Source organism: Myxine glutinosa, chromosome 4 (genome assembly GCF_964187855.1).
Source record: "Myxine glutinosa chromosome 4, kmMyxGlut1.1, whole genome shotgun sequence".
NCBI classification, from domain to species: Eukaryota; Metazoa; Chordata; class Myxini; order Myxiniformes; family Myxinidae; genus Myxine; species Myxine glutinosa.
The window spans coordinates 196,434,642-196,461,791 of record NC_136264.1 but is presented as its reverse complement, the minus strand read 5'-3'; the positions used below and the strand labels follow the sequence as shown (position 1 = coordinate 196,461,791).

The window sequence follows — 27,150 nt, the reverse complement described above, 5'->3', positions numbered from 1 at the left end:
GCTGTAATGACATCGTGCTGCCTTTTTGTGACCATTTTGGGTTTAGTGACCACCACCGATTCACACAATCAATGCTCCATTTGACCCGGAGGTCCCAGGACGGTGCCAATGACCTTAGATTCACCTTTTACACATTCAGACAATTTTATGAAAATTTATTTCGAAGGTCTATTGCAGTCTGAATCAAGCCACAAATTGTCAGGTAATTAAAACTTTTGTCGACATCTTCCTCCAGTGCAAAGCACGAGGCTCTATGACTGCCACCCTCCGTGTGCCATGACGTCATATGGTGTGTCACATTTACTGTTGTTTGGCACGAACTATAGCTCTACAGACTTCCAATACTTCTACAAGGCCATAATTAATACCACCTTCTTACGGGGTCGTTCTTCGACAAAGTCTTTCATGAACATGGCTGGCCAAAGTCTGACATTTGACTGAATAATATTCTGGAATCATCTCAAGAAGCACAACAATAATGAGGAACACACACAATAAAAAAAAGAAATTGGGTGCAAAACCTTGTTGTCATTCCTTAAATGATATTTGATATCACAATTTTTTTTTTGTTGTTGTTGATGTTGTTATTATTATTTTTTTTTTATTTATTTATTCGTCCACCCAATTGTGAAAGCAAAGATTAACTTCCAATGACATGTAATTCTGTTTAGACCCAATGGAAGGAGACACAAGTTTTAGTTATGGATTATTTGACGGAGAGATGAATGAAACATTGTTTTCACTGGATGTTTTGTATTAGAAATCACAAGACTGCAGATTCTGTTTGTACAAGATGGCAATCGTATACACACTGCTGTTTGCTGCGAATTGTCCACCGGCTATATCATTTGCGGACCCCGAGAGCGCGAAAGTGTTTTCGGGATCGCCATTGCCAAGGCCGGTGTGATTACTCCCATATTTCATGAACTAGTCTGATCACTACCATCTTGATGGATGACCCAATCGTTGTGGAGGAACGTGTTATTTCCAGCCATAGGTAGAAAAAAACAGCAATTCGGGTTAGCGAGGATGCCAAAGTAATCAGGTGATGTCAGCGACCCCCCAGAGGGGGTCACATCGATGAAACCTGCCCTGTGGGGCCTTTCCCTGTTTTGGGTTTAAAGAAGCCAAAGTATTAGCCGACAAATGTGTCCTGCTGTAGGAATCAGATACAGGCGTGTATGACTGATATATGCACATACACAGACTTGGCATTTAATATGGAATATTTTTTTTTTCTTGACTTGGGTTTACTTTCTGAACTCAGTATATCAATCTGGTGAGTTTCTTTTACCCTTCGGTGATGTCTTTGTTGAAAGAACCATGTCACTGATTGTCTTTCGCAGCAAGAAGTCAATAACAGGATTATATCACAGGTGGCGTGACAAAATGTAAGGACAGGTACATTTGACGATTGGCTTCACAATCGGGTATATAAGGGTTGTTGCGTTCTGTATTAGTGGAAAACAACTGCTGCACGTCTACAAAAGTTATTGCCGCTTCCTCTGGAGATGGTCCGTCAACTTCACAATGCTGTTTGTCATGGAGTGGTGGCTTTACGAAATTCTGGCATGAAACAGCGTGCTATTGCTCGGCAGTATGGCATCACTCAAGGTCAGGTGTCAAAGATCCTGAAACGAAATGCTCAGAGGGGTGTCCCTACTCCAATACCGAGGCCAGGACGTCCCCGCAGAACCACAAGGAGGGATGATCGCCAGCTGCACCGGTTAGTCCGCAATGGCCGTACCAAGTCAGCTAATCGGCTTAGGGCTGAGTGGCAGCAACTGACAAATGTGCCTGTACCCAGAAGGCTAGTCAACCAACGACTGGTTCAAGCAGGCTATCGTGCCAGGCGTCCCCTGAGAAAGCCACGCCTGACCAGACAACACAGCCAGCGCCGATTGCAGTCGGCCAGAGAGCACCGTCAATGGCAGCCAGGACACTGGAATCACGTGACCTTCAGTGACGAGTCTAGATTTCTGGTCTATCGTCAAGATGGCCGCGTCCGAGTGCGCAGCCAAGTGCATGAAGCCCACAACGAAGATTGTATAGTGCCAAGAGTCCAAGCTGGTGGTGGTGGGGTGACCGTTTGGGCTGCTTTTCATGCAGGGGGCAAAACTGACCTGGTTGTTCTGAATGGAAACCTGAACCAGTTCAAGTACAGGGTCATTCTGGAAGAAACATTGCTTCCATTTGCTCGTGCAGCCTTTCGAGGAAACTTTGTCTCCAAGATGACAATGCACGGCCTCATCGTGCTCGCATGATCCAACACTTTCTTGCTGACCGTGGTGTAGAGCATATGGAGTGGCCTGCCATGTCCCCGGATATGAATCCGATAGAGAACTTGTGGGCAGAATTAACGTGTCAAATCGACCACTTGGACCAGCAGCCGACCTCTGTGCGTGAATTGCAGCAGACTATTGTCACTGCATGTCAAGCGATTCCTGTCCAAACCTTGGCAAATCTCGTGAACAGCATGCCTCGACGTGTACGTGCTCTCCTGAATGCTCGTTGGGGTTACACGAAGTACTGAACTGTAATTTTACTGTCCCTAATCCCAGTCATAATTTAGCTTTTGTTTTTGTTGAAATTTGTTTTGGCTAATGTGCAAAATAAAGAGATACTTCTGGAAAACGTACAGAAGTTTAACACAGTACTGTCCGTGAATTGAGTTCGATATCAGTTTACATCACTTTCAAGGATCAATTTATTTGCTTCGAAATGTCAAATGTGGTTTTTGTTTCTTTTAAAGGTCACATTAACAAAATCTAGAATAATTTCAACATAATTCCAATGAACTTTTGGTTGTAAGTCATCTTGAAAAGTAAGTTCACCCCCACAAAAAAAATATTCCATATTAAATGCCAAGTCTGTAAATGTCTCATTCATGTTATTTGGTATCCTATAAAATTCCTCTTTCAAAGAAACGGATCACATGTCCATTTCCATTTTCAGGAAATCTATCCTTGCCAATGATGACAAATATTGTGTTTTTTTATGAGTTAACAAGTTAATTCCCTCCCAAATGGGGCCTTGATTTTGGGGGCATTTCCGGTGGTCCATGTTGTGGTAACAGACCCATATGGTAACATAATTTTTACCAAAAGGGACTTCTTACCTATGACCTATTAACCCCATAATCTAATCAGTTAATCTAAACATCATTTTCCATACTTGTACCAAGTTTGATGAAGATCCTTTCAGCCGTTCTTATGTTATCGGGGTAACGAAAGCCTATCAAGGATGCACGAATGGACGGATGGACAGCCGGATGGACAAGCCATAAACATAAATTTTTTTTTTCATTCCAGGAACAATAGGGTGGACAATTAAAATTACAACTGGTCACTGATTAAGCCTTCGGCCTATTTTGGAATGTGGAGGATTGCAAGACGAACTACGACAATCGATAAACTCGAGCATTTTTGACGACAGCTCAGCCTCCATATTTGAAGAAGAGGGCGTTCCCAGCCCTGTTCCTTGAAAGAGGAAGAGGAAGAATAAAACTGGATAATAACAAAGAGGATCTATCATTCATTTCAGGAGCCAAAAGACACAACCAACCAATTAATTTGTCCAGTGGACAAAGGCTCGCATCTGAAGTGCAACCACAGACTGGTCTTCAAATCGGACTACGAGTCAGCAGTCAAAACTATGGGCCTTTGTCAACATGGAAAATTCAATGGGTGGATGCATTTTCCTAATAAGTGTCTTTTTCCATCTAAACTCGATTATTTCTCACGAGAAGAAGCGAATAATTTTGGACAATGTTGGGAAATTGACCTTTCTTCTGAAAGAGAAGACAATGCAGATCGCGTATCAAAATGTCTGTCGGGTGTAACTCGACGTGTATCTTGCAAAAGTTTTGGATTTGAACTTGGAATGTAAGTTTTACACCCAGGAAGATCTCGGCAACACACGCATGCTACGACGAGGGATTCGCAACGACCAGGAAAGGCACAAGACCTTGGACATGTCTGACCGCATGTCCAATGGTGGCCACAACATCGGCAGGGAATAGTCAAAAAACATGGCGCGACTCAAAAAACACGTTACGACGTACAAGGAAATGCTCTCCATCTCACCTCGCAGGACTTTGTGACTGTGATTGTGAAAAGTCAGGTTCACGATGTTTTTTCGTTCAAAATTTTTGGAGATTAGCAAAACCTGTACATTTTTGGAATACTCAGTGCATGAGGAATCCAAAAATTAATGTTGGCATTTGCGTAGACACCTGCATGGCCGCCATTTTGGATTTTCAAAATGGCCGCCATAAAATACATAATTTGCGCTATCTCGGCTTCGAGTCAACCTAGAATCTTATTTAAATATGCTAATCCTATGTTTTCTGGGTCAAGAAAACCATTGGTGGGATCATTAGACTTCTCATCGTAACACTTGCTTCACTTTTAGGACTTTCCAGATGACACTCAGGACAGTGATGAAGATCTGTAAAAGCATATTCCTGAACGGGATAGACCTAGTAGATCCTGTGTATCGGACTTAGAGTTCAATCTGATACTAACAAGGCTGCTTTCTTGCTTTATAAACCCATACCTATAACTTCAAAGGACTTGCAATATCATGTATTATGTAATACAGTTATATCACAAATATAAAGACAATGGTTTTCAATTACCTTTGTTTGTTGCTTTTATATAATCCTGAGCACTATTTTGAGGCCTTTATTGGATTCCTTGACCCAGAAAACATAGGATTAGCATATTTAATTAAGTCTCTAGGTTGACTAGAAGCCGAGATAGCGCAAAATATGTATTTTATGGCGGCCATTTTCAAAATCCAAAATGGCGGCCATGCAGGTGTCTGTGCAAATGGCAAGATTGATTTTCTGATTCTCCATGCTCTGAATATTCCAAAAATGTACAGGTTTGCTAATCTCCCAAATTTTTGAACGAAATTATATTTGTTAACATGGTGAACCTGACTAAAAGGGTGCAAGCATTTGGTACCACAACCTTCATCAGTTGCGGCCAGGTGGCCATACGTGTCTTGTGTTCACCGCAAAATTGATGCCGGATGTTGAATTTACTCTGAGCGGCCATCGCCATAACACCATGCTGGGATTTCGGACTTTTGGCATTTGGGGCCATTACGCGAGGTCAACACATCCATCTCCAGCATGGCGTTATTCAAAATACACGCAATTTTGTTATTAATCTTGCAGGAAGCATGCATGCATGCACAACAAACGAGCTTATTCTTTCCTCCCACCTCTGGCTTCACCGGCTCGCTCTCATCATCCCCATCGCCCTTTCAAAAACAGCAGGAAAGTGATTCATGTCACAAGCACACAAGCGAAGTGAGCAACGCCATTGCTTACGATGTACAAGTGAATGCTTTCTATCTCAGATGGGTCACGGCAGATCTGCATTGGAACCCATCAATAACTGCAGTGTGGAGAAGCCCAAGCTTTAGCTGAAGAGTGCAACCTGCTGTAGGAATCATATACAAAACATATATAACTCATATATGCCCATATACGATTCACGCAGGTCGCTTTTGCGGGCAGGAAGGGCTTTCGGACACCGACAACAGCTGCAGTACAACCTAGACGGGAAGGATTGGGGCGTACACTTACATTGATCTTGGAGAAGGCGATATCGACGATACTACCAACGACAATGAGAGCATCAAAAGCGTTCCATGCATCACAGAAATAATGCTGGGTGGCGGGCATGGGTTGTCAAAGGGAGAAAGAAAGAAAAAAGGCAAAAAAGGCAAGAGCAACAAAAGAGTTTCAAACTAAAAGTCAGCAAAGGAGGTCGAAGGTCACCAGCAAGCCAATCAGACGCTAGGACAACACAGCAACATCCGGCCATTGTACAAATTAAATAAAAATGGAGGGTTGCAAGGGTTGAAGGAAGAGGGGAAAAAAAAAACAGGCTAGTGAATCGTCCATTGTCGCGGACGCCGCAGCGTCCGAATGTAAACGTGGACGATACATTTGGCACTCTGGTCGAGACACCCGCCGTATGATGTTGTGGACCTCAGCTTTGCATCTCACACATATTGTGTTCCTGTTGTCTTCACATTTCCTACAAATGTACATTGGTATCTATTAACGTCAAAGTCTCACAAGTGATGTTGGGGACAAACCTCTTCATGAGCCTCGGACACTGTAGAAAGCATTGGATTCCAAAGGATTTACACTTACAGTTTGTCATATTATTCCACCCTGCACTACCCAACACCCACCCCGGCCCAGTTTTTTTTTTTTTTTTTTACCATTTTTACCCTAACGACAGTAAATAAATAAATAAAGTTAATCTAAAAAACAGCATTGTTTATATGATGAAGCAAGAAGATGGAAGATGACATCGGGCAAATGATAGCGTGAAAAGGGCAGAGCGAGGATGTGCAAGAGCAGCAGAGCAGGTTTTTGGAACGCGTGGACTGATGCCGTTTGGTCCAATAGCAGAGTCAGAATCAAGGGTTGAAAGAGCCCTCTCCACCTTCTCAGGTGAAAAAGACATGGAGTCTAGGAGCAGTTAGGTACGACTGGAAATGGTGGGTACAGAGAGTGAGGGGTTCGGGACACAATATTTGGAAGCAACCACAGAATTGAGGCATTCGGCCTTCTCACGAGCGGAGTCGTCAGTGGTGCCAATTGAATAGAGGTAAAGAATGGAAGGGGATCATGCACCAGAGACAGATTTAACAAGGTGCTACCTGGTTTCAGAGGAGGTAGACAAGTTTGAAAGTTCATTTTGGAGATTAGACAGTTGTTGTTTTCTAGCTCTCCTGAGATTGGACTCACTTGCTGTGGTCTTTTTGGAATGCACTGAGATGGTCTTCAGTATAATTTCCTTTCCAGGAAGAGGTTAGTTGTTTCAGAGCAACTGCCTCACCGCAGGATCCAGTGTACCATAGGTGGGAAGAATGTAGGATTATTGAAGACGAGATGGGATTAATATATGCATGAGAGAGAGAGCCGGATTCTGTGGAAGAATTCCCATGCTGCGTTAACATCAGGGGCAGTAGATATGGGAGACAAATCCTGCAGAGAGATGGTTGCTTGCAGTCCCTGTTAATTTGCCTGAGTGAAATGCCAGACTCACAGTTGTTGAAGCAGCTATCTGAAAATAGCCAGAGAGATGTTGACTCTCACAAGCATATGATCAGATGAACCGATTGGAGCAAGGGTAGAGTAGGAGACGTTTGCAGGGAATTTAGTCATCACCAAGTCCAGAAAGGAGGACTTGCCCTTGGGAGAAATCCGGTTCAGAAAGTTCACAGACTGAGTCAGTCCCATTGAGTTACAGAAGTCCTTTGCTGTAGTGCCTTGGCTGATGAGAACACCCAGCCAACCTGCATTGAAATCACCATATCAGGAAGAGAGAGTTGTTGTTGTTGTATATCTCTGGACAGTTCTCTCAAAGAAGCCCACGACAAAGAGACAGCCAATCGATCTCACAGGAGCGACCCAGAGACCCCCCCCCCCCCCCCCACATCCAGGATAGTGTAAACCAGGCTTTCACAAAGTCAGGGCCACGACAGAGTGAGAGAGGAGAGAGAGAGAGGAGAGAGGAGAGAGGAGAGAGGAGAGAGGAGAGAGGAGAGAGGAGAGAGGAGAGAGGGAGAGAGAGAGAGAGAGAGAGAGAGAGAGAGAGAGAGAGAGAGAGAGAGAAAGGAAAGAGGGAAAGGCCGGTCCATTGGGTAGGGTCCGTGCTGCTCTGACCGTGACATTGGCGCTCTGACCGTGACCGTGCTGCCCTTATGAATCTGGACAGCAGGGAAGAATGGGGAAGATTTGGCCCCAACTTGCATTGGGGAGTACAACCACTGTGAAGAGACCTCCCTGTTAGTTGTAGGAAGAGATCGTTGAAATGAGGTGTTAAAGGTTGGTCCACATTGCAGTCGGAGAGAGAGATGTAGATAGAGTCGTCACGGTTTGGAGGATGGTACAACACACAGGCAAACAAGAAGTGGGAGCAAAGGGGAAGTTGGAGCCAAAGGTACTCCTGGGGGTTGGGAGGTGAAAAGCAGAACAAGCAGGGTGAGAACGAGTTACTGATGTACAGTGTAACTCCACCGCCAGGATGGGGTTCAGGTCAATCAAACCGGAGGATATAATAGTGAGGAAGAGACACGGAGGAGATGGGGACATCCTGTGGAAGGAAGGATCCTGTTAAACAGATGATGTCTGGGCTGTCAGCACCAGCCTGGATTGAGAGATCAGTCAGGTTGGAGAGGACATCTCGGATGTTTGAGGTTCACATCACACAGTGAGGGACAGGGGAGGAGGCATTGGGAAGTGAAGATAGGAGGGGGCAGGATGAGGGGGAAGCCATGTGGAGGCAGGACAAGTGGGAATCCGAGAGGGGGGAAGCATTAAGAGTGTGGGTTCGGGGAAAAGCTTTGAGGGGGGTGTAGTGAGGGGGGAAACTTGGAGAGGGTGGGGTGAGGAGGAATTCAGAGAAGGGGGGCATGAAGTGGAGGGATGCTGAAGAGGGGGACACATAGGAGCGATAGGGATGAAAGGATGCGGCCTTGTAGGAGTTGTGTGGCAACGTACTGACATGGAGGGGTTTGAACCTGCGTAAAATAACATGAATTAAAAGAACTGTAAAATAACATTACATGATGCAATTTGTGTGCAGGACAAAAGCAAAGTTAGACATTTGAACATGGCACTTGATGTCAAAGTTATAACAACATGACCCGTTTGTATATTCATAATAATACTGTATAATGAATAACGTATGTAATTAAAGGGATTTTAAAGCCATGATGGCTGCATCAAAAGTACCACAACTCAAGGCACTTAACATGTATTCGTCGTTATATGTATACGGGGCCTGTTGCGGCGGAGGAGCAGGAGCAGAAAGTTTACCACTAATGACTGTACTTGCACTATAACAGTGGGAAACATCGTTTGGTATTCTGTTGCTGCACCACGTGGGACTGTCCCTGCAAAGGTTGAAGTAATTCATCCTTGCCAGGGGAAACATGGTACTTTGGAAGCAAAAATAACGACCTTATGTACATCAATTTAGAGTTGAGCAGAAAGATTACAAGGCATGGGCTTTCCAAAAAAGCACAGGACATAAGAGGAAAAGGGACAAGGTGAGGGAAGGCCAATGTGCTTCTGATACTCACATTAATTTCACTGAGAACGACGTCTATTATGCTGCCAATCACGATGAGGAAGTCAAACACATTCCAGGCATCACTAAAGTAGCCCTGAGCAGTGGGTGGGTGGCAGCCTTGGATTAGCACAAAAGGTACATTTAAATGTGATTACATGGAGGGCATTGCGACGGAAGAATTTTCAAAATTATTCGCAATTCCCACCTAAATGAGTCTACTTGAACCAGTGCCATGGTTGAGGTTTCTCTCAATCCCTACCTCCATACCATAATGGGTTAAAACATCCACTGGGTTCTTGCAAATAGGCCTCCTCCGAGCTTTGTAGGTCCGTTCCAGGCTTCTTCTCACATCTGCGCTGAGGAGCCCCCGACGGATAAGTCACTTGCAGGAAATTTTGTGATAGGAATTGATGATTAAATAACTGCCGTGGATTGAAACCACGTTGTTGCAATATTTACAACAATCAATCATTTTATTTGTTGGCCTTGGGGTGGGTTGGGCTAGCGGCTAGGGTGCCAGCTTAGGATCCCAGGATCCTGGGTTCGAATCCCGGTCGATCGCTGAATTAACGCCAGGGGGGTTGACTCAGCCTGTCATGCCTTCCGAGGTCGGCAAATTGAGTACCAGTTCACCGGTAATTCCCTGTTTGTCATAAAAGGTGACAAAAAGGGCTGGCGGCAGGAAGGGCATCCGGCCGTAAAACATTGCTTCAAGAAGGGGACCAAAAAACAACAACAACCACGGTGCCCGAAAAAGGCCAACCCCCACTTTGTGGGGAAAAATGGCCTCTAAATGTGGTTATTTTATTTATAATCATTTTATTTGTTGACCCACTGTGATTGACCCCTTACTCTTCATGTCCTGGAAGTGACCAAATGCGTCCGTTCAGATCCACAATTAGCTCAACTCTCAACTTGGACCTCCATACACATTAAATATTGATATGGTAAAAAATTGAAGTATTTTGTCCAACTCAAAAGATGGAATTATGGCTCTCATGTCTGATTGGATATGTCTGTGTAGGTCAAAGATTCCATGGTGTATCAACGGAGAATCACCAAGCGGAGTTCCTATTGTTTTGTAATGTGATCACATTGGAGCAGAGCTTGGGTTGTGGACTTGTTATGATTGTGAATTCCTGCCAGGGAGTAACGCATTCGATCGTGTCCGTCCATGTGTGTGTTCGTGTGTTTGTGAACACGATATCTGGAAAAGTTCTGAACGGATTTGGATGAAAGTTGGTGGGATGATTGCCCTTGGGATAAGGAAGAATTGATTCGTTTTTGGTGAAGCTCAGGATATTATTCCGGATCCAGGAATTTTTGGGGGGGAATTGTTTTGGGAAATTTTTTGGGGGAATTTTTTGGGGAATTGTTTTGGGGAATTTTTTGGGGGATTTTTTTTGGGGAATTGTTTTGGGGAATTTTTTGGGGGAATTTTTTTTTCTGTTTTACTGCATTAAAGGTTTTATTCTTATTCTTAAAAAATGATGTTTTTCTCCTCTAATTCCGAGATATATCAAAATAAATTCTCTGACAGGGCCTACTTTCTTTTTCATTTATTGTTTTGGGGAGAGGGGATGTTAAACAAAACGTATTATTCCAACTAAACCCACGGCGGGAGTATGCGCTCTACTGAGTGGCGTCCTAGTTCGGACTTGTTATCGACAAAGGAAATCTTGACAGGTTGCCAGAAGTCTGAGGAATCAAATATCCTTCCGTTAAATCACGGTCCAACAAGATCAGACAATGCGGAATCATCAACCATGTCCCGACTTAACTATTTTGTCCTGCATCTGAGAACAGTCCATTCGGTACGACTGGGCCTTTGTTAGTTCTTCTGTCCAATTGCAAGTGCCACAGCTGTTAATGGATGCCATTGACCTCCTTGTTGCCGTCTCCATTGATGCATGGCATCCAGTGAAAAATTGCTTTCAATGCGAGACAGCTTTTTTGTTATTTCGAGTGCGGTGTTAACTAGGGCCACACCTGCCATGCGGAATCTCTTTTTTCTCTCTTTTGTAGCCATTCCCATTAAGAAACCCTGTACATGTATGTGCAGGTCACGTGAGTGCAGGAAAACCATATCACGCTTGCAAGGTCAGGGGAGGGATTGGGAGATAACACGGGAAAACTGCATTTTGAGAGAGGAAAGCCAGAAAAGAGGGAGGAAGTTCGGAGGAGATGGGAATAAGGAACTGGGTCTGGGATGTGAAGTGATGAGTGAATATTTCGGCACATATAACACATACATGTAGAGATGGTCCGACATGTGTGCACATTGATGACCTGCATCAACGTCAACGCAAAAACCTGCCACCACGTCTTTAAAATGGGATGCATCAACAACCAACAGGCTCCTCTGGTACTGTTCTCATTAACAATTTGTGGTCCCAGTTTTAACCAATGACATTTAACTGCGAGTCCAAATGTGCAAAGCATCATGGGTAACAAGGACTGTCACAAATGCATGACATCATCAACATGACTTTCTAACAAGTGTTCACTCAACCTCAAAAAAAAAAACAACAACTAAATGCTTCAACTTATAAAGGATTGAAACATGGGTGATTCCAGGAACAGGCGGCTCATAACATCCCATTCCATTTGCCATGGCAGGTACTTATATTAGGAGAGGTGCAGGGGCCGTGGGGAGGTAAGGATTACGAGACTCGAAAAGGTCGTTTGTGATGGTGAAGGAAAGCATGCCCAGAACCAGAGCTGCAGAAATGTCACAGCAAACTGAGTTTTGCACTTACAAAACACCTCTCAGCTTTATCCACAAATATCTGTCAATAAACAACAGGGTTACGGGATTGCATGGTAGTGGCTAAATTATTCAACATCCTGAACAGGTTCAAAATATATCAAATTCATCGACATACAGGTATATATCATATACATTTGTTGATCTCTCTGACGTAGCACACTCTTCACAGAGTGTTGGTGCCACCAGAAACAGCTTCCTGGGCAAGGGTAACATTGGGTGGTTTTCCATTGCCTTCCAAGTAGTAGTTTATACCTGGGTCGAGATTCAAACCCAGGTAGTCAGCTTAGAGGTGAATGTGCCATCTGTGCTTAATGTGCTTACAGGTGAATGCTCCAGGGTCTAGGCCATCCTGCTAGCCCATATCTTAATAAACAGGTTCAATTAAGCTGCATTACTCATACCTTTCTGGCCTGTCTTCAATGATTGTGAGGTTAGGTTATGGATGTATAGGATAATGGAAGAGTGGGAGAGAGAATAAGATGGTAACAGGAAGGGAAGATGGATGACAGTGAGGGGTTCAACAGGGATATAAAAAAAATCACAGTCAGGAATGCAACGTTATTTGAGATTTCACTGGGATGCCACTTTGAAACCCTGATGGGAAGAACATGATTGGACTGACACATGGAGACGATTCCACAAGTGGGAGATAGTGGGGACAAAGCAGTGGCATCGAGGAGTAATCCGAGACTTTGGGAGGTTAACGAGGGGGTTATACAAAAGGAATTGAATGCGTGCATCCTGGAGGGATTACGGAGAGGTGGAGGAATGAATTTTTTAATCCCCTCATTAACCCTCCCCCAACTCCCCCACCCCCTTATACTTACATGTTGCTAAGTTGCTCTCCCTTCATCCATCCCCTTACAGTCACGTGAAAAAGTAAGTACACCCCATGTAAAGTTTTGACTTTTTCAACATATTTCAACATACAGCTATTTGATCTTCATTTCAACAATGTTGATAGATAAAGGTGATATAAAATAACAAATATCATGAAACATTTACATTTTGTAGTCCATTGTATCTATCTATAATTCCAGTAATCTCTGTCTGTACGTTTGTACGTTTGTCTGTGACCGCTGTTTCTCGACAACCATGGGTCCGATATTCTTTTAACTTGCCAGGTATATTGCTGGGGACCCGAGGATGTGCCTTTTCAAGGTTTCATATTAATCGGACAATTACTTACCGAGCTATGTCCAAAAAACGATTCAACCAATCAGAGAGCAGCGAACGATCGCGTGTGCCGAACGTGGCGGACACACTCTGCCTCGGATGGCACATTTGAGAGCGTATTCATTTATTTCACGTTTGCAAACTATGTTGGCGTTAAACTATGTTTTAAAACTAATAAAAACGAATTTGCGATTCATTCGCTTTCCTGCGCGTTTGTGCACGCGATGGCGATTTCTTTACCAAACTCCGGAAGCCGTTCGCTTTGGACCAAACCATTGCATGTAAATAGAGGGGGGGGATTGTCACCGTACTCGCAAGCCGTTCGCTTTGGACCAAACCATTTCATGTAAATAGAGGGGGGGGATATAATTTTAGATATAGATATAGTACGGGCAATGCCCTAGTAATTTAAATAAACATAAATGCAAATTTCGCATGTGGAAAAAGTAAGTACACCCTTGGCTCTAATAGGTGGTATTGCCCCCTTTGGCAGAAACAACCTCAAGTAGGCGTTTCTTATAACTGTCTACCAGTCTCTGACATCGACTGGGAGAAATTTTTGCCCACTCCTCCATGCAGAATTCTTTCAGCTGTGCGATGTTTGAGGGGATTCTTGCATGCACAGCTCGTTTCAAATCCCCCCACAACATCTCGATGGGATTTAGATCCGGGCTTTGACTTGGCCAATCCAGAACCCTCCATTTCTTTCTTTTCAGCCATTCCTTGGTGGATTTACTGGCATGTTTAGGGTCATTGTCATGTTGCAAGGTCCACCTTCGGTTGAGCTTCAACTTTCCGACAGATGTCCTCACATTATCCTCAAGCACCCTCTGGTGCAATGAAGAATTCATAGTGGATTCTATGATGGTGAGCTGCCCAGCCCCAGATGCAGCAAAGCTGCCCCAAACCATAATATTTCCACCACCATACTTTACAGTTGGTATCAGCTTCTTGTGGTAAAATGCTGTCTTTGGTTTTCGCCAAACATGTCTTCTGGTACTGTGGCCAAATAGCTCTACCTTTGACTCATCTGTCAAGAGCATATTGTTCCAAAAGTGCTGGTCTTTGCCTCGGTGTTCATTGGCAAACTTTAGTCTTGCCCTGATGTTCTTTCTGGACAGCAAAGGTTTCCTCCTGGCACACCTCCCATGTAGATCAAATTTGTGCAGCCTCTTTCTCATGGTAGACTCATGCACTTTGACATCAACAGTGGCAAGAGCTACCTGTACGTCCCGTGATGACATTCTGGGGTTCTTAGAGACTTCTTTCACCATCTTGCGGTCCGCTCTCGGGCTGAACTTGCTGGGGCGGCCTGGCCTGAACAAGTTGGCAGTTGTTTGGAATCTTCTCCACTTGTAGATGATCTTCCGGACAGTCGAATGATTGATTTCAAATTGTTTGGAGATCTTTTTAAATCCCTTCCCAGACTCGTAGGCATCGATAACCTTCTTTCTGAAGGCCTCAGAGAGATCTTTTGATCTAGGCATGGTGACGCCGCACACTTCAACAACAAAGAGCAAACCAAACGAAATGTCTGAGGTTTAAATAAGACAGGTTCCTCCAAGATCCTCTCTGACGATGTTCTAATCATTTGCACCTGAGCTGGTGCACCTGATTCTAATTTTAGGTATTTGAAGTAGTGATAAATGTAGGGGTGTACTTACTTTTTCCACATGCGAAATTTGCATTTATGTTTATTTAAATTATACAATGGACTACAAAATGTAAATATTTCATGATATTTGTTATATTATATCACCTTCATCTATCAATATTGTTGAAATGAAGATAAAATAGCTGTATGTTGAAATATGTTGAAAAAGTCAAAACTTTACATGGGATGTACTTACTTTTTTACGTGACTGTACATGTTGCTAAGTTGCTCTCCCTTCATCCATCCCCTTACATGTTGCTAAGTTGCTCTCCCTTCACCCATCCCCTTACATGTTTCTAAGTTTCTCTCCCTTCATCCATCCCATTACATGTTACTAAGTTGCTCTCCCTTCATCCATCCCCTTACATGTTGCTAAGTTGCTCTCCCTTCATCCATCCCCTTACATGTTACTAAGTTGCTCTCCCTTCATCCATCCCCTTACATGTTACTAAGTTGCTCTCCCTTCATCCATCCCCTTACATGTTACTAAGTTGCTCTCCCTTCACCCATCCCCTTACATGTTACTAAGTTGCTCTCCCTTCATCCATCCCCTTACATGTTACTAAGTTGCTCTCCCTTCACCCATCCCCTTACAGCTTACATGTTACTAAGTTGCTCTCCCTTCATCCATCCCCTTACATGTTGATAAGTTGCTCTCCCTTCATCCATCCCCTTACATGTTGCTAAGTTGCTCTCCCTTCATCCATCCCCTTACATGTTGCTAAGTTGCTCTCCCTTCATCCATCCCCTTACATGTTGCTAAGTTGCTCTCCCTTCATCCATCCCCTTACATGTTACTAAGTTTCTCTCCCTTCATCCATCCCCTTACATGTTACTAAGTTGCTCTCCCTTCATCCATCCCCTTACATGTTGCTAAGTTGCTCTCCCTTCATCCATCCCCTTACATGTTGCTAAGTTGCTCTCCCTTCATCCATCCCCTTACATGTTACTAAGTTGCTCTCCCTTCACCCATCCCCTTACATGTTACTAAGTTGCTCTCCCTTCATCCATCCCCTTACATGTTACTAAGTTGCTCTCCCTTCATCCAACCCCTTACATGTTGCTAAGTTCCTCTCCCTTCATCCAACCCCTTACATGTTGCTAAGTTGCTCTCCCTTCACCCATCCTCTTACATGTTACTAAGTTGCTCTCCCTTCATCCAACCCCTTACATGTTGCTAAGTTCCTCTCCCTTCATCCATCCCCTTACATGTTGTGTGCACCTGTTGTCCCATTGTCCCACCACCACTGCGTTGCCTTGTCCCCTCCGCTATTTCGCTCTTCCATGAGCCAATATTTTGCATTCAAAAAGGAGATATAATGGAGCCAATAACGGACAGTGTGATTTCTCCATTTAACCGTGTTTTCTAATTTTCCTAAACGATGAGAGTTCGAGAGCTCAAATATTAGAACTAATTCCTTGAAATTCAGGTAACACCGTATTTCATTCTTTACTCGCTCCGAACGAACCAAATTAAGCATAGTTCTTGAATGCAAGTTTTCAACAATGACTATTGTTCTGAGCATTGTTCATTGTTATGTATAGTAAAGGACTACAACCGATTGGTTGTTGTTGTTGCTGTCAATGGTGGTCATGCCAGTATTAATATTTCCATGTAATAGCCTTATGGAGCTGAGGGTGATACGCTGTGCTGCTGCTTACCCGAGGCTTGAACGCAATGATCTTCAAAAGCATTTCAAGGGTGAAGACCGCGGTGAAGACCATATTCAGTAGATCCATAACGCTGTTGAACATTTCAGCCTGCTTGTAGTGCTGTCAAAGGGAAGAAGAAAGATGGCGCTGGGATGGCCGAGCTTCACCTTTCTGACACACATGTTTCACACATGTTTCACACACACACACACACACACACACACACACCTTTCTCACACACACACCAAATAATGACTGATAGTGACTCGACCTTGAGCTAACCTGCATGCCCAAGCAGATAGTGTTCAGCATTATGAGGACAAACATGATGTACTCGAATGCCGTAGAGTTCACCACGTACCAGAACTTGTACTGGTAGATATTTTTCGGGATGTACCTCCTGTATGGCCTGGCTTTCAGTGCGTACTCCACACACTGTCGCTTGAACAGAAACAAATGAAACGGACGTGAAGGTGTGAGAAAGCAAGCAAACAAAGATTCACGAATCAAGCATCGCTGTTTGTTGGAGAAGGAGTGGAGAACACTCATCTCAAAAACGGCACGACAAGGGTGTGTGAGGATTTGCAATTATTTATCGAAGTCATTCGATCTGCACAACCTACAAGTTATTTAAAAAACAAAAAACACTGGAGCGAAGTCGATGGCACACCATTGCAAATCCTCATGCTTCCCAACTAAAGCAAAGTCGAACCAGAATGGCACTCGGTGGAGCGCACACCTCCGCCAGGCTGAACAGTTTACGTTTTCTATCCCACTGATAGGCCGGATCTGGATTCGGACCTGAACCCAAATCGAATCGGCTTGTTCTTGTCACCTAACCAACTCGTCCACCAAGTTTAGTCATAACTCGTCCATTACTTTTTGAGATATCCTGCTATATATTGTTTTTGGCCTGATCTTTCAATTGTGAAGAATCACTTGAAAATTAAATAATTCTCGCATCCGAATCAAATTCAGATCTTAACCAAAATCGAATCGAATCGTCCTCGTTACCCACCAAACCTGTCCACCAGGTTTAGTCCAAATCTGTACACACCTTTTTGAGATATCCTGCTATGTATCGGTTTTGGCCCTATCTCCCAATGGTGAAGAATCACTTAAAAAATTATGCTATCCGGATCCGAATCCGGATCTTCACCAAAATCTAATAATTTCGTCCTTGTCACATACGCTACATCTCAGCCAAATTTCTTCTGAATCCGTCCAAAACTTTTTGAGATATCTTGTTCACAAACAAACAGACAGACAAACAGACAGATGAAAAATCGGTCAGAGACCGAGGACTTGCCGAAATGTACTTTTTTATCGGCCATTTTGGATCATTAAAAGTAAATAATGACATCGGCCAAAGTACAAACGACGTGGGTTTAATCTCTACATGAGAGAATTCCACATAGCTATTTGGGCGGTGTATAAGCTAACAGATCGCTGTCTCCATCGATCTTGCCATGGCCATAACACCTATCGGCTCAAAATCCTTTTAACTGTTGACTTGGTAGTTTTTACAATGAAGGAAACACGTATCGGGAGTACATATGACATAATGATTGTGAATGTGACAGCTCTGAGGCGTCTTTCACTTCACATCGCAGTGACCGCGAGCACCATCATGGCGGCTGTAAGATTAAAATCTGGCTTCAAGCCCCCTCACCACCCAAAGCCTTCAACCAGACATATTAACACGCTCCTCCCCCTTCATTCCCGTTCTTCAAAGCAAAGCGGTAAAACTTGTTGTATCGCCATTATATATTACTAGCAACGGTACCCGCCCTAAGGGCGGGGCTTCAATTGTGGGGCGGGGCTTCAATTGGGAGGCGCAAATGATTGGGTGACCATCGTTTTGGGTGAACTTGAGCTTGACCTTGGGCCGAGAGAGTTAAAAATTGGGCACAGTCTATTCCAGGGCAAGGAAAATATGTGTGTAAAGTATGGCGATGCTATGTGCAACGATGTAGACGTAGTACTGCGCACAAACAGACAGACAGACAGACAGACCAAACAACCAACCAACATACTTGCCGGAATCTATTCCGGCAAGTAACAAACAGACCTTCAGTGGCGGAGGTAAAAATCTCATGGAGTTCCATCAGGATAGACCGAATATCAAATTTTGAACAAAAGTTTTTTTTCCCTGTTTTGACCCATGTGACCTCAAAGTCCCCACCCGCTGAGGCATGAACTGGGGATTAAATCCTCCCAAAAATCGTTACAAATTTAATGCGTCTACCAAAGTTGATTGCATTTACAAAGCTTCATTCAAAAATGTTTTAAAATGTGCGCGTAATTTCATTTTTGGGTATTTGACATTTTGACCCCACCCAGGGGCGGGGCCAAAATACTATTGCTCTTGAACCTTCTTGTCTCGTGCTGATCATAACTACCAAGTTTAGTGAATTTCTGCACAACCGTTTAGGAGGGGATAACATGACGGACGGATGGATGGACAGACAGACAGATAGACAAAGCCGATTACAATATCCCCTGGTTTTTTTTCAAAAAGCATGGAGATAATTATTGGGATTTACCTTTACCCAAGAGGTGATCCTACAACCGACATATTTTCCATTTCCAGCAAAAGCAGTATGAGAATGTAAAAACACACAATACAGGAAGTGTTCATTTAATTTGAAGACAGGAAGCCCACCCCTCCAACACCTCCCACCTCCGCTCCACCAGACTCGAAGTCACAGCAGCGGACCTAAGTTGTCATCTCTTTCCTCAAATAATTTGAGAAATGTTCCTTTTCTTTTTCTTTATCAAAAAGTGAGCATTAATTTAATTTTTGTGTTCAAATACCATGGGATATTCATGCAGCACACACTTCCGGAATGTTCCATTGACAATTTTTTGCTTGGGTGTCAGTCAGTCACAATACGGCCTCACAAAATAGAAAATGACGCAACCTTTCTCGATGTCGAAGAAAAGATTGATCGAATCGCATAATGAAGAGCAAAACCCACAATTATAACAGCTTGCATTCACATTGCAGCATTATAGCTCTGCTCTTAGAATCGTGATGCTTCCACCCACCCCCCACCCCCCTTCCCACGCCTCCTCCACCCAAGCCCTCTCCCTCCCACAGATCTCCTGATGTCCCTGCTCTCAAATGTTGTGTTTGTGTGCTTCCCCCTCTCTCCCCATCTTGTCGACCGCTCCCCTTATTATATGTTTGATGTGTCTGTTTGATTTTTTGTGTGATTAATGTTAGGTCTTACACAAGCCTCGATCTTGTATACAAAATAATAATAATAATAATAAATGAGCAATCATAGACAAAAACATCAATGGGATCGATCATTGAAGGAGGACAGCTCTGCTCCAATAATTAAATGAACAACCTTCACACTGAGGGTGTTCCGTAGCACCTATATTGACGACACCTAAAGCCACATAAATATATAGGGATGTGGGGAGTTTGGGAAATTTTCACGTAATGTATGCGGGTGCTTGAGGGGAAGGTGAAGAAAGAAATCAAGGAAAAGAATCTGGGATCAAAGGAAATAGTGGAGCAATGATAAATAAATGGAACATCTCATTCAATATTGGAAATCTCACAGTCATACCTACCGATCTAGATGGATAATCTAACGAAACCATCTATCTAATTCCTTTGTCATCCACTTTAATAGGATCAATCATTTGAAACTCTAGGCCTCACCATCACCCAACCTACTCATGGTCTACATGGTCTTTGTCGATAGCTCAATGGGAGTACTGCTCTCCACTATGGGCTCGTACCCCAGTATTACATCTGTCTCTCCTGGATTCTTTGGAATCTAAAGCTCTCAAAATTATTCACACCTACTATGATGATATCGAAGCAAAGGCCCTGTTTCTCTCGCAGGCAGGTCGGTGGTCTACCTGTTTTGTGCCGTCTATTGTCCAGCATTGCTCCCGCTGCTTCTTCAATCCTCCGACCATCCCTATTTACTCAAGGATGCACGCGTTCTTCCAGTAATCCCCTCCTGCTTAAACTTCCAAAATCCAGGCTGACTGTGCACCTGGACCACTTTATTACTCACTTCTTCCATCTACGGAGCCAACTTCCAGAGGCTTTTCTGTCTCACACATTCCTCCAGGTATGCGCTCTACCGAGTATCCTTATAGTTTCCTATTAGTTCATTCCCTTGATATTTGTCCTACTCTCAGTTTGACCTTTCTCTTCCATGAGCCTCACTCCTGCAACGAAAGAAAAATAAAGGGTTGGGAAGGTAGGAAGAGATAAGAGTCTTCTTTTTTTCCCTATGCAGCATGTCATTGCGGGTTTGCATAATTTCTGGAAGCACCGCTGTGTCGCTGATGCAGTGTCCCATGTAATTTAGAACACGGGTTTTGCAATTTGTTTGGGATCCTGGCGATAGCTAGCCCACTCTTTGGGAAGGTCCACCATGGGATTTTTAATGTCCACCAACTAATGCTACCAGACGAGACACCCAGTTTAAGGTAAATTCCAAAGGGACGACACTCACATTGATAAATTTCCCTGCCTGTGAAACACCAGGGTAACAGTTTACAGCTGGGTCAAGATTTCATCCCAGGCTAAACAGCCCAGAGGCAAGTGTGCATACCTCTAAGCTAACCTGAAAACTTACAGATAGGAGAGGAAGAGGGAGGCAAGAAATGGGGGATGCACGAGATACACGATTGGAAAGGTGTTAGTGGAATATGAAATTCCATAGATTTAGTGCAATAATAAACATCTACGTGGGTTCAACATATTAGATTCAATTTTCCCAAAGAATAACGTTCGAGTTAAATTAAGATTCAGTTTAAATAAAAAAAGTTTGACAAAAGATCTGACAAAGTTGGTTCAATTTTTTTTGGACCAGACTCGGTGTGCCGGTGGTTTGAATACCGGCCGAGTCATACCAATAACTTAAAATGGTACTTGCTGCTTCCTTGCTTGACACTCAGAGTTTAAAAAAAGGATAGAGCACAGACAAACAACCATAGGTTGGCTATGGTAGTGCAGGCTTTGATGGGCGTAATGGCCTCCTCCCATGTTGGAGTCCTTAAAAGAAACATACAGTCACCTGAAAAAGTAGGTACACCCCATGTAAAGTTTTGACTTTTTCAACATATTTCAACATACAGCTATTTGATCTTCATTTCAACAATATCGATAGATAAAGGTGGATATAATATAACAAATATCATGAAACATTTACATTTTGTAGTCCATTGTATAATTTAAATAAACATAAATGCAAATTTCGCATGTGGAAAAAGTAAGTACACCCCTACATTTATCACTACTTCAAATACCTAAAATTAGAATCAGGTGCACCAGCTCAGGTGCAAATGATTAGAACATCGTGAGAGAAGATCTTGGAGGAACCTGTCTTATTTAAACCTCATACATTTAGTTTGGTTTGCTCTTTGTTGTTGAATTGTGCGGCGTCACCATGCCTAGATCAAAAGCGCTCTCTGAGGCCTTCAGAAAGAAGGTTATAGATGCCTACGAGTCTGGGAAGGGATTTTAAAAGATCTCCAAACAATTTGAAATCAATCATTCGACTGTCCGGAAGATCATCTACAAGTGGAGAAGATTCCAAACAACTGCCAACTTGTTCAGGCCCAGCAAGTTCAGCCCGAGAGCAGACCACAAGATGCTGAAAGAAGTCTGTAAGAACCCCAGAATGTCATCACGGGACTTACAGGTGGCTCTTGCCACTGTTGATGTCAAAGTGCACGAGTCTACCATTAGAAAGAGGCTGCACAAATTAGATCTACATGGGAGGTGTGCCAGGAGGAAACCTTTGCTGTCCAGAAAGAACATCAGGGCAAGACTAAAGTTCGCCAATGAACACCGAGGCAAAGACCAGCACTTCTGGAACAATGTGCTCTGGACAGATGAGTCAAAGGTAGAGCTATTTGGCCACAGTACCAGAAGACATGTTTGGCGAAAACCAAATACAGCATTTGACCACAAGAACCTGATACCAACTGTAAAGCATGGTGGTGGAAATATTATGGTTTGGGGCAGCTTTGCTGCATCAAGGCCTGGGCAGCTCACCATCATATAATCCACTATGATTTCTTCATTGTACCAGAGGGTGCTTGAGGATAATGTGAAGCCATCTGTCAGAAAGGTGAAGCTCAACCGAAGGTGGACCTTGCAACATGACAATGACCCTAAACATACCAGTAAATCCATCAAGGAATGGCTGAAAAGAAAGAAATGGAGGGTTCTGGAATGGCCAAGTCAAAGCCCGGATCTAAATCCCATCGAGATGTTGTGGGGGGATTTGAAACGAGCTGTGCATGCAAGAAACCCCTCAAGCATTGCACAGCTGAAAGAATTCTGCATGGAGGAGTGGGCAAAAATTGCTCCCAGTCGATGTCAGAGACTGGTAGACAGTTATAAGAAACGCCTACTTGAGGTGGTTTCTGCCAAAGGTGGCAATACCACCTATTAGAGCCATGGGTGCACTTACTTTTTCCACATGCGAAATTTGCATTTATGTTTATTTAAATTATACAATGGACAACAAAATGTAAATGTTTCATGATATTTGTTATATTAAATCACCTTTATCTATCAATATTGTTGAAATGAAGATCAAATAGCTGTATGTTGAAATATGTTGGAAAAGTCAAAACTTTACATGGGGTGTACTTACTTTTGCACGTGAATGTTTATTATTAAAAATAATATTATAGACCGGCACGTTCATTATATTAACAACGTGTGATACCTGGTTTTTGTCGAGTTCGCAGTTTTGGTACTCTTGTTCACCCTGCTCCTGAAAGGTGATAATAACGAAACCGACGAATATGTTCATCATGAAGAAAGCGATGATGATGATGTAAACGATGAAGAAGATGGAAATCTCCACGCGATGGTTATAGACAGGACCGTAATTTTCAGCATTCGAATCAATGGCTTTGTACAGCAGCCTGCGCAAAGACATGTCTCGGGTTATTTGGAAATCATTGGAGGATCAACATAAGGACAACCAGACTGAAAGTGCAGGGGCCAAAGCCTTAGTCTAACTCCTTGAACCTCTGCATCAAAGGGCATCATTACTCCAACCAAATATTTTTTTAAACCAAAATCTAAATCTACCAGTAAAATGAAGGGATTAAAAAATTATGAACTGAAAGTAATCGTCCAGGTGTGACTGGCACGTCCCGGGTCGTCTGCACAATGGTCAAACCATAAGAAGTACATTTCAAACCTGCAAAACGTTGGATCAGATTTTACCCAAATGTCCAAATTTTGACACTTTCAATTTGCAGAGAGAAAGGCCTCATTGTAGACTCCTCCACATTCCCACACAATCTTCAATCAGAACATATATAACCAACACAATGCTGTTGAGTATTGAGCATTAACAATTGATGGGTTATGTCACAGCCTGCACCTGGAAACACCTTGCATGCATTTTTTTTTTGAAACCCGGACTTCTTTCTTTCCTGGAAGTTCTAACAGTGTCCATGTGTTTTATACCTTTCCCACCCCCCCCCCCCCCGCCTTCCCATGCCTCCTCTCCCCCCCCCCCCACCCCCAAGCCCTCTCCCCCCACAGATCTCCCGAAATCCCTGTTCTCTGCTGTTGTACTTATGTGCTTCCCTCTCTCTCCCCATCTTGTCTCCCGCTCCCTTTATTGCATGATTTGTGTGTCCGTTTGTCTTTTTTGTGATTGATGTTAGCTTTCACGAGCCTCGATCTTGTATAGAAAAAATGAAAAAGAAAAAAAAAATCAAATGAGAAGTCACATTGCATCAAGTCGCTAACATGTGCCTGATAGTCCACAAATTGCCTGGATAGGCAGGAATCTCTGAGCTCAGTAAGTCATGCACATGCTTCAGCAAACATGGTATCAGGAGCTCAATGAACAGAAGAAGCAGAACTACCAGGCCGGGCGGGAAATGAGCTTACGCCGGCCAGCCTTCGAAGGTCGAAACGGTGAAGAGAGCCATCATGCCTGTGAGGATATTGTCAAAGTTGAAGTCACTTTTTTGCCACACCCTCTGGCAGACCTCCGGATGTGTGACATCACCATCTTTGTATACGATGAAGGTGCCCCTGAAACAAAGTGTGAGCACAGCATACGGGTATTTCAAAAAGGACGAATAAAGCGACGCGGGACAATGCATAAGGAGATACAGCAACAAAAGTCACGGGGTCCAAATTCGTGCTTGCTGTGGGAAAACTCCTGCCATTGAAATTTGCTGGAAGATACTGATGAAAAATTGATATTCCAGGAGTTGTGCTAGCAGGGGCAGATGTCGCGGGCCTGCCCGCAGAATGATAAACCATCATCACTTCCACGGCAGCCTTTGGTGACCTCGCCGATGTGTCAAGTGACCTCTTCCCATCCTCCTTTGAATAGGAGACTTCATAGACGATGTTATTAAGAAAAAAAATACATAAATGAAGCCAATGATATAACCGGAACCACTTACTTGCACTCTTCTGGGGTATGCTTCGTTTCATCGGTGCAGCTGTAGAACTTCCCCTGCACAGAACATTGTACATTTGCATCACTCAGATGGATTGATAATGTGTGAGGGGATACACTTTATACAGGGTGTGAATCGCAATCGAAACAAGAAAAAGAGCAATCAGAGATTGCAAACCCTCGCCAGGATGTTTTTTCAGCGGTTTTTAAGGCTTTTGTGTTAAAACAAATATGGCGGCCGAACCACGTGACCGATGACGTCATCATTATTTTTTTCCTAAACTAATTTATTCCTAGATTATGCTCAACAAATTTCATCTTGATCGGATGAAGTTTTGTACTTGTCGAATTATGACGTCATAATGGAGGCACCTATGACATCATCATTAAAATATTTTATTCCCCATGGAGAGTTCTTTACAATGAGCCACGTCTCAATTTTTTCTATTCAGCGCTTTCGGAGATATAGAGGTGCAAAGTTTTTCGATTTTTCCAAGATGGCGGCCGAAACCACGTGACTTATGACATCATAATTACCATTAAAAATTTATACAGGTGGAGTTGCACCTATGGTGAAAATTTCCTGTCAATCGAACCACCAACGGTTGCAGAGAAAATCATATTTATTTTATGCGGACAAACAGACAGACAAACAGACAAACAAACGGACAAACAAACAGACAAACAAACGGACAAACAAACAAACAAACAAACGGACAAACAGACAAACAAACGGACTCAAATGCAATACCCTCTCCTCTGGCGAGGGCAATAAAACGGCAAACACACCGCCATTCATCAATGCGGACAGAAAACCAATCTACAACTGGAAATTTCTACCCATTGTCCTTGCTGATGAGAACTTCAGGTCCGACTCGATAACAACCTGCATCATTAACACCTTGACCTTGTTGATATATTATATTCAGTACCCCATAAATATTTATCTTCCCCTTCCGTGGTAGCCTTCATGTTCCCCTGCAGAACTTCCTCGCCCGTTCCATTTCTAACCTTGAAAAGTTGAACTCCGATGCAGGCAAACATGAACTGCAGCAAAGTCGTAACGATCATGATGTTCCCTATGGTTCTGATTGCCACGAACACACACTGCACCACGTGCTGTAACAGAGCAACAGGACACGTGGTCAGGACTTGCGACAAAGTATTCGTCATTGCATGGAGTACGATACAAGTACACAGGCCTGGTAAGATAACCAGCCCTCGATAGGCTGTTGCATTGATGATGTCATAGCTTCCAGTACCTGAAAATAAAGTTGAACAGTAAATATGCCTTAAAGACTTTTTGTAATATATGCATAAAGTATCTCATAGTGCTCCAGGTAATGTTGAGTTGGTGCATTTGATATTCCCATCTGAGCAAATATAGGACATGATGCTGGGATCCCAGATGAGCCTTAGATCAATGTAAAACAACAAAGCTGTCCTCAATGGTCCTATAAGCAATGGAAAAACCCAGACAGACAAAGTGAGACTGACAGAGTGCAGCATTGTCCCACAGGTAAAAATGCAATGTTAGTAGTTCTGCAGGAGGACAAGGCACGGATACCTTGAGGCCCTTGGCACGGTTGATAGCCCTCAGTGGACGGAGCACTCTCAACACTCGCAAAATCTTCACCACGGAAATGCCAGCATTACTACGAGGAGGAAGAGTGGAATGAATGAGGAAGAGTGTTCCTTTTGTTATTAACTGTTTGTCCCACAATAGGACATTATGGATTTCACATAAGCATGATGATCCAGAGAATGCATGGAAAGGTTAGGCAATGGCGGATGTGGGATATCATTGACCTATCAGCTTTAGATCATATAATTAACTAATGCTCTGGAGTCTAGACACTACACTAGGAGTGGCAGGTTCCACCGCGTGGTGTGCTACTGAGAGTGGTTAGGAGCTGGGAGTTAAAATATCCAGCCGTCTTTCATCCCCTCCTCCTCATTAGTCCCCCCAAGAAAACAACAAATACTTTCTTTGAAGAATAAACTGTAGGATCTTTAATGTCCATCAATTAATGCCAAGGCTAGACAGCTCAGTACTGATTGGCTATACCTATGGGTTGTCCTGCCAGCCTACTCAGACATATGCAAGATGCTAATGGCGGCGTGTAAAAAAAAAAGTCTTTGGGTTTGGTGTATTTTTAAAACCAGCATCGGTACCCGCCATAAGGGCGGGGCTTCAATTGGGAGGCCCAAATGAAAATTGGAAAAATTGGAAAAAAAAAATTGGAAAAACAATATAGCCTATTTTACTCCAGGGGTCCCAGGATTACCCACCCAAAAATTCGTTGCGATCGGTTCAGCCGTTTTTGCGGTACCTGGGAACAGACGGATGGACATATT

General features: G+C 43.4%; 1 protein-coding gene across 1 annotated transcript in view; it reads right to left on the bottom strand.

Annotated features, from left to right (window-relative positions):
• Positions 1-27,150, bottom strand: part of LOC137426005 (voltage-dependent L-type calcium channel subunit alpha-1D-like) — a 545,673-nt gene that overhangs the window by 111,871 nt on the left and 406,652 nt on the right. The window contains 9 exon segments of the mRNA XM_078775346.1: positions 5,552-5,683; positions 9,121-9,204; positions 16,373-16,483; positions 16,646-16,804; positions 23,083-23,284; positions 24,270-24,416; positions 24,797-24,849; positions 25,804-25,911; positions 26,360-26,447. Coding sequence (XP_078631472.1) covers positions 5,552-5,683; positions 9,121-9,204; positions 16,373-16,483; positions 16,646-16,804; positions 23,083-23,284; positions 24,270-24,416; positions 24,797-24,849; positions 25,804-25,911; positions 26,360-26,447 — 1,084 coding nt within the window.